This window comes from Solea senegalensis, linkage group LG18 (genome assembly GCF_019176455.1).
Source record: "Solea senegalensis isolate Sse05_10M linkage group LG18, IFAPA_SoseM_1, whole genome shotgun sequence".
In the NCBI taxonomy this organism is placed as follows: Eukaryota; Metazoa; Chordata; class Actinopteri; order Pleuronectiformes; family Soleidae; genus Solea; species Solea senegalensis.
Window position 1 is genome coordinate 5,986,954 of NC_058041.1, and position 10,374 is coordinate 5,997,327.

At 37.7% G+C, this 10,374-nt stretch overlaps 2 protein-coding genes across 2 annotated transcripts; both read right to left on the bottom strand.

Annotated features, from left to right (window-relative positions):
- Positions 1-230: 230 nt before the first annotated feature.
- tfam (transcription factor A, mitochondrial) lies at positions 231-5,416 on the bottom strand. Its single transcript, XM_044014708.1, has 7 exons — positions 5,137-5,416; positions 4,081-4,223; positions 3,804-3,874; positions 3,035-3,184; positions 2,725-2,820; positions 1,791-1,847; positions 231-1,696 (listed from the first exon to the last, which is right to left on the bottom strand). Exons 1-7 carry the CDS (start codon positions 5,220-5,222, stop codon positions 1,430-1,432), a joined length of 870 nt encoding a protein of 289 aa, XP_043870643.1. The 5' UTR covers positions 5,223-5,416; the 3' UTR covers positions 231-1,429.
- A 737-nt stretch (positions 5,417-6,153) lies between these two features.
- ube2d1b (ubiquitin-conjugating enzyme E2D 1b) lies at positions 6,154-9,867 on the bottom strand. Its single transcript, XM_044013406.1, has 7 exons — positions 9,636-9,867; positions 8,753-8,816; positions 8,423-8,454; positions 7,671-7,748; positions 7,193-7,298; positions 6,956-7,049; positions 6,154-6,859 (listed from the first exon to the last, which is right to left on the bottom strand). Exons 1-7 carry the CDS (start codon positions 9,657-9,659, stop codon positions 6,814-6,816), a joined length of 444 nt encoding a protein of 147 aa, XP_043869341.1. The 5' UTR covers positions 9,660-9,867; the 3' UTR covers positions 6,154-6,813.
- Between the last annotated feature and the right edge of the window lie 507 nt (positions 9,868-10,374).

Sequence of the window (10,374 nt, forward strand, 5' to 3'; positions counted from 1 at the left end):
TTTATAATCGGTACTCTTACTGTGAAATACTATTTCAAAAGTATTACTGCCGTTATAGCGCAAAGTGATTTTAATAAAACTAAAAGTATTGGTATTATTTATATAGCTCGTACCTCTCATATCGATTAATATTCCTATGCTTCATGTAAGCAGCAAGCAACATAGTTTGACATCAGATGTTCCATAAAGCAGCAATCCCACTGCAGTGTCTCCAGGAATTACAGTCAATGTAAATGTCTGTAAAGGTTTATTCAGTAGATACTTAATACAAACCAATAATACAGTCAGAATACAGTAGCACTAGAAGCAGGACAAACAAACTATGAATATGCCACAGCTGTGTGCCTTAATAACAAAAGCCAGGAACAATGTGGTTCTCAGGATCAGTCTTAATGGAGCTGCTCATGATTTCATACAGTACCATCAGGGCAAATCAGCATTTTTCACTTCTGACGAAGTAACGACCCCTTTTGTCCAGACAACATTATTACTTGAATGAAAATGCTGTGGAAAATAGCTAATTTTATTTTATTATATATAACAAGTTGTTTTTTTTTCAGCTGCTAAGAGTACAAAAACATCTCCTACATAGGCTGTAAAGAAAATGCATTACTTGAAACTTTCGTGTTTGAAGAAAAACAAAACAAAATGTCAGTTGTTGATATTAGGTATGCTTTTAACAACAGGATTTCACAGTTTGAAGGTGCAACAAGCTTATTCTTCACCAATAACTGAGGAAGATTTACAAAAGGATATTCAGAAAGGTTGAATGGTACAGTCTGGTCTTTTTAAATACATGCTACCTAACGGAGTACAAGGTAAGTGCACTGTGGAGCACTTGATGACAGTGTTAATGCGATTGTTGTTTCGAATATTTCCTTCTTTAGGGTCAACAAATGGACAGACGGGGACGCAAGAAAGTATTGGACAAGACTTTTTTTTTTTAGGACTTGTTAACATGAAAATACAGAATACGAAAACAAAATATTTTCCCTTAAATTTTCTGTATGACAAACCAGAATCAGGCGGGAAGTGGGATGGCAAGAGTAACCTTTATATTTCTTTCAGGTAAGCTTACAATCAGAGCAATGGAAACTTTATCAGGGCCTCCTATATTCAACTTAATGGCAAACTCATGTCTCGGCTTTCAAAACGCATTTATTTTTAAAGTCAATGACTGGATGCATTTTTGTAGAATGATAAGAATAAGCTTCCACTGATGACATTGATTATGTGTAATCACATTATATGTATCTGCATACTGTGAAATGTTTGCCCTGTTGAACATAATGAAAACTGGTAAATGTGTGACTTTCTAGCTCCAGTGGGGAAAATCAGGCAGAACACAGCCCTGGATCATCAGACCTCCTTCCTGTCTTCAGTTGTCATTAACACATTTGTCCTGTACATTCAGGAGGTAAACACAATCTTAAGTCTTCTTGGTAGTTCTGACAGTTTTAGCTGGGCTACTTTTTGTTGTCTTCTTGGTTGTTTTTGCCTTTCCTGTGGACGTGGCCTTCTTTGCTTTGGCTTTTGTTTTTCTTTTCTTGGCTAGAGTTTGAGCAGCTCTCCTCTTGTTTACCAGGGTCTGCTCTCGGATGAGGTCTTCTCGTCCAATCTCCAACATAAGGTCTTCCCATGATTTCATTTCATTCTTATAGCGAATTTTGTCATCCTCGGCCAGCTGATTATACACCTGCGATATGGAACATACACAGAATATCCGCATGAAGGCATCAAAACAAAGACGATTAAGGACGTAATTAGTGTGTCAAGGCTGTGTGGCTAACCTGTTTGTTGTTGCTGAACAGACTCCTCCAGTCCTCCATCAGTGACTTCATCTTTGCCTGAATGAACATTGGTAGCAACTTTACGAAATGACTGTTGCGCAATGCCACGTAAATTGTATTATTTGCGTTCATGTATCGTAGGTAGCCAAAAACCACAAGAGGTAAATTATGGTAAATAATGTTCATAAATAATCACACAATATGATCATATATAATAAACTATTAAAGACTGCATACACACAATCTGGTAAGAACATGACAGGGTTTTTTGCTTGTATCATACAAGCCTAGTCTAATTTTCATGTTTTATCTCAGTTATGAGAGTGTTTTTGATCTATGATCACTTGTTTGACACACTTTTACTCGACCAGTCTTCTGCTGACCATTCCATACATTATTATACAGCAAGTAGTAAGAAGGCTTTAATCTATTTAAATACCCCAGATCAAAAGCATTTTAAAAGAAGAGGGTCATTTTGAACAGCTTTTGTATTGTCTGTTTGTATTTTCAATCTTTTCAATGAAACAGACACTTTTTTGCAAGACTTGACTTAGTATTGTAGTCATACTAATATTTCACCCGTTACATACATGTGCAAATACGAACATAACCTGTGGAACTGGTAGAGGTAACACGAGCATCTTGGCTGCGTTACCGAAGCTGAGAGAATAAACATAGATTAAGAGTCAACAGCTGTTCGAGTAGCACAGAGATTAAAAAACGTAGCTACTACACAAGCTTTGCAGTCACATAGGCCCTTCGTTGGCAATACTGAGAGCAGCATCAGTTTAAAGCCTCAAGATGATTATAATAAAAATCATGTGCAGCTGTTTTTCTTCTCTCATTGTTTTTATACCATGGTCGGAAATCCATTGTAGTGACAGAAAACTTTTAATCCCTTATCACTTGAGTGCCGACATCTGGATTTACTGACCTGTGTGGTGGTTCCTCTGGCCTCCTCAAAGTGCTCCGACATGAAGATGTTGAACGCAGAGCGAGGACGTTTGGGCTTCCCCAGGCTGGTCAATTCCTGCATCACAAACAGGGAGGAGCAATATTTATTGTCCATCACTGTTGATGTAAACAAGGTTGAGAACTCAAATCCCTGACTAGGTCTTTAACAGGACTAGACACCGTCAACAAGGCCATACACTTAAATAAGTTACATATCAAGACATGTTACAGAGAGAAACTAAACAAAACCGGTTGTCTTTTAATTGTTGGCCATTTACTATTTATTTTACCCTTTTCTTGCGCATGGCCTTCCTCTTGGCCATCCTCATCCTCCTCTCCACGGACTGTTGTAAGATCTGTTCTGGCGACAGCTGGGCCTGGTAGCGCTGAAGTTCCACCTTGAACTGCTCCCTGGCCCGTTGAGACTCCACCTCAAACGGCTACAGGTGGAAGAGACAACAAAATGGATGTCTTCACTGCCATTGGTGGAGTGATTTACTCTTATTCAGCACCAAAGAGATGTACATAAAGCAGGAATACAATAGAGCTGGGATAATCCAAAAAGCATACTGGACACTAGGGATGTCCCAATCCCTATCTTAATTATTGTATCAGAGTCGATCTGGGCATTTCTTAACTGACAATCACATCAAAAGACAATCACATCAATCACCTCTGCCTGAACTTTAACTGCAGCTGTTGCACATGTGCTGGCTTTTGGCTACTTAAATGAGCAGGTCTGTCATGTAACACAGCTGTAGATTGTAGCAGGACTTAATATAAAGCCGGCTCATAGTGACATTTATATCATACTACCCGTGCTTGACATAAGTGGTAATAATAATAAAAATACGATGTATTATTATTATTATTATGTTTATAAATTATGGACTATGCAGCTGTGTTATCTAGACAGTATAGTATCTAGAAGTATAGGATCAGGACTCAGTATCAAAAGGAACTCAATAGCAAAATTATAGGATCCAGATTGGGGGCCAAAACAAGTGATCAAGACATCCCTAAAGGGCACCGTTACCAACAGGTAAAGGCTGAAAGTACCTGTTTCTGTTCAGGACTCATCATTCTCCACTGCTGTGCAATCTCCCTGATGATATCCACAGACTTCAATTCTAGAGGCAAAAATTGCAGAATTATATACCTAAATTCGCAGAGGCAAAATAGAGGAAAATTGATCTATCTACGAGATGTAGATGTGAAACTGCAATGCAATATTAACATATACCTGTCATATTGGTTTAAGTATTACAAGCTGAAATTGCAATATCAGTGCAGACAGTTTATGAAATTCTACAAGTATCTGGGGTTGCAGATTTACCGGGATTTTTTCTAATCACGGCAGGCTGCTGTTGCTGAACATATCTCAAGTATCCATTCAGGGGTCTCTTTGGTGGGCCGTTGGCCTGAGATGTCAGGCATTTCACTGGTCCCAAGCAAGCAGCAGGGAGGACTTTGGTACACCTGAAGCATGCATTGATAAAAATGCACATATTACCCATTCTTTAAAGAAAACCCATTCATAAATGTGATAAATGACTTTGCTCATTCAAGTGCAACAAAAAGGATCATTTCAAAACATTCTCTTTTAAACTAAGCATGGATTTGGCATAGATTCTACACAACAAAGTGGCAATTCTATTGATAAATGTTAAAACTGTTTTAGTACAACACACAGTAAAGAGTAACTTTTCATTTTACTGCTCATATGAAGTACTACTACTCTTTTGTATAACTGCAAGTCCTTACTGTCATTTCAGTATTGACAATAGGGCTGCAACGATTAATCAAGTATCAATCAATAAAAACAAAAAATCAAAAGAAATTGTGAGTAGCAGCTCTATTGGACAACATAATAATATGTAGCGTTAAACTGCAGGTGACTAAAAACTACCGAACTATGTATTTTCTTTGTACTGTAGGACATTGTATTGACTTTTATTTTGACAGCCTTATCAGTGACCTTAACCATGACGGGTTCATGCTTTAATTTAACCTAACAACTTATTTTACTCCTGACCTCAACTGACCTCAGGTTCTGCCTCACTGCTTCTGATAAGGTTAGTGTTCATACCAGATACAACATCCTCAAGAGGAAACAAGCACAACCATACACACCATAGAAGTCCCTCATGGTCCTCCAAAGCAACTAAAACATGCTATGTGTTAAACACGTCTAAACATGGCTGTAATTTACCGGTTATTCACGTGCAGTTAACGCAGCTTCACGTCTCTATTTACCATCATTGGCTCACATTTAAAATACTAATACTGTACGTGCTAATACCAAGGGCGCAAGCTAAAGCTAGCTAGCTGACTTAGCGGTGCTCCCTCAACTTACAGAAGCAGACACGGAGAGCGACTTTAGGGTTCCTACCTTGCCAGGGAGCCTGTGCAGGACAAGACACTGAAGGACTTCGCTAACAGGCTAATACTTCCTGATAACAAGCTGAACGGGGCCATGTCGGTGTGAATTAACGTCAAGGACTGTTAACTGCAACAATAAAAAAAAGGAGACTTGTAGCACCACCAAACTAGCGTGCGATTATTTTTCACGCATTAGTTGTGTTCATTGAAGCTGGGGTTCTTTCCTCCTCCTTCTTGTTGACATGCACGAGCAGCAAAAGGCGCCCTCATTCTCGCCTGCTGCATTGTGGGAAAAGGTCAGCGGCAAAGCCTTGATGCTGATTGGCTGGTTCTTCTTGGCTTCCTCAGTAAGGAGAAAGGTGATTGGTTAAGGTTGGAGGGTACAGCCAATCAGAAGCACGGTCTTCTTCCAACTCGGATGTGGAATAACAAATTTTACACATTTAGTTTATCTGCAATTTCACCTGTTTCTTAGTCCCTGTTTTGACTCTTATCTACATGTCCTGGCTGAAGTCATTTTATACTGTCTGTCTTTATTGGTGAAATATTTATTTAAACTGAAAGAGGGAAAATCTTTGTTTAATTCTATTTTATGACATTGTTTGAAGTCCTGGGACTAAAAGACAAAAGGAAGATGAGCACACAAAAAGCAATAATTCATTTGTGAATTCAGGATTATATTTGTGTGTGCTCAAAGTGTAATTATCAGAGGTATATAATGTACTTGGTACAACATTCTAAATTGATTTGCAAATGTTATTATGTCATCTGTTTTATAATGTGAAATATGTGTTAAGAGCTGGTTTAAGTCACACTTGTAGTCCCATGTTTTGGGCTTGTTTTCAAAGGCCCGGTTGCTTGTTTCTCTCGCAAGATCTGTCAACGCTGAAAGCATGTCAACGTTGCTGTTCAAAGCGTCCAGTCGACCACATTAAACAACACAGTGGATAAAGATAAATAATATTAAGACACAAAGCTACCTTCACACATCAAGCAATGTGATTAAAGATTGAGCACAACCATGAAAGCAATTTAAAAAGTACCATTCTTTAATTCAGTACAAAAAAGTGCCACAAAGAACTCAGACACAAGTGAGACTATTTACACAGGAACATAAAACAGGATTTTTTTTTAACCCACTCTATGGCATAGATAATATAGCATACAGACAACTTAAGCAGAATAGATTCAACCCTCGGGTACACAAGTTTGAGTGGATTCATTTTTTACAATTATAATAAAGGAAGAACAGAGTAATACATAACTTGTATTTGCTCTAATTTACGCCAATCTTTTATTCAGTATTCATTCATTCATTGCAACAAGATATGAAAGACATCAACATGAAATATATGTATGTATGTTCTACAGACATGTTAGAATCAGCGGCTTAAATATTTGGTATTCAGGCTTCAATGCTCAATGGTTAAATGTGTTTCCAAGTGGCTTTAATGACTCCAGCTGAGACTGAAGCTGGGATTTTCCAGTTATTGAGCAGCATGTTTGATCAGCATGTTGCTCTGTTACTCAGCTGCTGTCTTGTTGCTTTGATTTGTGTCATACATGTCACTAGTTTTACTCGCAAATAAAGAATGTTGTAAAATTGTATAAATAAAATGTCCTGGATGCAAAAAAAACAACATGCTAAATCAGCATGTTTTTCCTCTTCTCTCTGATGTTATTTTCTTCATGAGGCATATTTTTGGGTCCATTCTTTTGCTAATCTGTTGTATCTGAAAAAGAGAATAGAGAAGAATAGTCACCCGATGTTGATGATGATATGAGCCGAAAAGAAACAGAGAATCACCCGAGCATGTGTGTACACTCACTCATCTCTGTTACTCTTGTAGACCGTCGCTATGTCTGAAACTAAGGGATCATCAGGGTTTGGATCGCAAAGCAATGAACATATGGACAATAAAACTGGAATCAAGAGACATTAGTTAACATCGACAAAGGTATTTATCTGCATCATATAACACAGCAGATTAAACTGCTTAACAGAAAATATTAAATGCATTAGGAATATTTAAAAATGTCATGAGAGCAACAGAGATTGTGACTACCTTTAGATACCGTCAATGCTGGAGACCACTGTGATCGCAGAATGTCCAAACAGATACTTCCGTTGCTATTAATATTTGGATGATAGATCTTTGTTGTAAATGATACCTAAAAAAATAAGCAGAGAGGCTACTTCCACAGTTGCTGAGCTCCAACACATTACATTTTACATCAAGTAACAGACACAAAATACATATCTGTGCTTAAATTTGAGGTTTTTAACAATAGAGTAAGAACTGTATGGCGTTTTCAAATGGCAAGAACCAGTTAGCAAATAATATAGCAAGTTTTGCAAACCAGTACCCTACATGCTATTTCCACAGTCAAAATCACCAATGTACAGTACAACCCCTTGAGTTTAATATCCTTCAAATGATTTAATAAACAGGAAAAGTTGTCACAATGAGGTTTCTGACCGCACCACTGCCATTATACAGTCCACAGATTGACAGGACAATGTGTGGAGTAATAGCTTATTACCATGGGTGGCTTGAATGGGTAGTCTGTAGGGAAGTTGATTGTGAGAAAGAAAACTCCTCCTTGGTAAGGACTGTCAGTCTGGTGGAAAGACATGAAGACATTTATCTGAAAAATGTGCTGCACAAAGATGCTCTGGATGAATTTGGGCATGAATTGCAAAACCCGTAGTGTAAAGCAGCTTTGAGTGGTCATCAAGACAAGAAAAGTGATATGTATACATATATATATATACATATACCTAAATACAGACCATTCAACATATGTCAGATCAAAATTATGTCACAATTAAAAAAAATAAAAAAGGCAGTGTATTAGTTTGCACATGCTGTTCAGTTTAGATTTTGATCCAAAGAGGAGGGGAAAAAAGCCACAATGCTGTGCTGTTTGCTTGTGACTTTGCTCTAAAGGCTGTCCTTCTCTAGGTAGAATACATTTATCTACTGGGTGGACTGATCAATATATGGCCTGAAACAAGTTTTAACCTGAATGTTTCAGGTTCAATGAATTCTGCAGTGGCACTGGACCAAGGTGGAGGACAAGTGTGTTCAGATGGTGAATGAGTATAAAGTTAAGATTGAATTCAGTTTAAAAGGATCAATGAGTCCTTGTTTTTTTTAATTTGAACTGATTTATTCTCAGCCAAGCTGGACACAAACAATATGTTTTGAAATTTTTGACAAGTGGTGCAAAACAGTCGAAAGTGAAGCACAGGCATGAGATGACTGAGACTTAAGTGATGACATGACACTCACCGGACCCATTATGGTCGCTGTCCAGTTAAACACTGGAAAATGGAAAAGCACAGAAGAATGTAAGCTGTACATGTCACAATGAATTTAAGATGTCCATGCATCTCCACTTCCTCCCACTGTCCAGAAATATCACAGGTATAAGAATAGAACATTTTTCATTTTTCAGAGACACTTTCAAATAGCCTGTTAAAGGCAGAAGCAAGTTATACCTTTACTCCATATTGTTTATTCCAGATCATCAGCAAGCTACTACAAACCATACATTGGACAACAATATGCTGGCAATATGATACAGTACAATTTGTGTGTTTGAGTGTGTATACAACTCACTGTCATCCCCTGCTGGTCCTGCAGAGCAATTCACAAGAGGGTCTCTCTGCAGGTCCTGTAGCTCCTGCTCAACACAACAGAAACACTACAGTTAGTTACTCAGGTCAAAAATAAACAAAGAAAAGATTCTATTAAACTACATTACTTCAAAGAAAAATGCATAAACAATATTATGATTGTATTTGTAGGTACTATTCTTCCCCTAATCTTGTTTTCTTTTGTTTGTTGTTTTTACTTGAATGGACCTCGGTCTGGCAATAAAACTGAAATGAACTATTTTATTATCCAGCCCGACCGTAATAAGTGTGCCAAACTATGGCAGAATTATATGCCTTTAATCCACTTTGACTAAACATGACTGACATGTTAACAGGGTCAAAGCGTCCAAGACCAGCCAGGTATTTTTGTGTTTTAAGATTTACTGCAATTGATAAAGCTCAACCAACACTCATAGCTCTCTTAGTGGTCCGTTTATGTGTGCGTTTTCTGTCATACCTCGTCGCCCTGTCGTACCAACAGACCTGTCGAGTTTACGGTTAATATAGACCACCATTTTCACGAAGATTGCAAATTTACGGCAATAAATATTTGGAACTTCAATCTCCAATCTACATACGTAGCTAGCTTGTAGCACGCTAGCGTGAAACTTTACAGTTGTAGTAGTGAGTCTTGTGGGGGGTGTCAACGCATGATTTAAGGACAAAATGTTACAGAGATTGTCACAGGAGGTTGTTTACACGCAGGGGCAACGGTGGCGGTTTTGTTGTTGTTAATAATAATAACAATAATAATAATAATAATAGTACACCCTAAGATACTGGATTCTGGTGGGTGATTCGTTGCCATTAGCTGACATATGAAAACGCCCGCGGGTGAAACATACCTTCTGTATTCTTTTCTGTGCCATATTGACCAGTGTGGTTCACTCCTGCGGTCACTTCGAGTTATTTTGACGTTCACAAGTATTGCTGCAGAAGTGGGTTTATTATATTCCTCTTCTTCTTGAATGTGTGGTGGTGTTTGTTTTGGTAAGACGCCTTTGTAACCGCCCTCTTCAGTTTACGACGGTTGGTCCTTTGAAGTGGATCATGGGAAACGTAGTTCGAAGAAGTTCTGCTTCAGAGCTGACATGCACCTGCCGTTTTAATCATCGCAATCCTGTGATCTTTGTGTTGTATAGTTTAATGTACACTTATGGAAGTACTACTTTTTTCTTTTTATTTTCACTTCGCAGAACACTTGGTGAATTTCTGGTGTACTGTATGTGAAGCTAGGTGCAGTAGATGTTGTATTTTTCTGAGACTACTTTCATTTTTCAAAAACAGCACCAATGGCTATAATAAAAAATACTTTAGTATATATTTTTTTTAAAAAATATGGGTATACGTGCTGCTAATTTAAAACCAAATTTAAAATTTTGCTTCCAATGATTTGTGAGATATATTGTCAAAAATCAGGTTTAATTTAATAAAATTAAGAGAAAAAACAGCATTAATGCAACACTTGTCTTTCACGATAAAACACATTTATGATACAACATTCCTGTTTCCTTCCCATGTGAAAGTACACGTTTATTACAATTAAGAATAAATTTATGACTGTAGCACATTTTGGACCTCTAC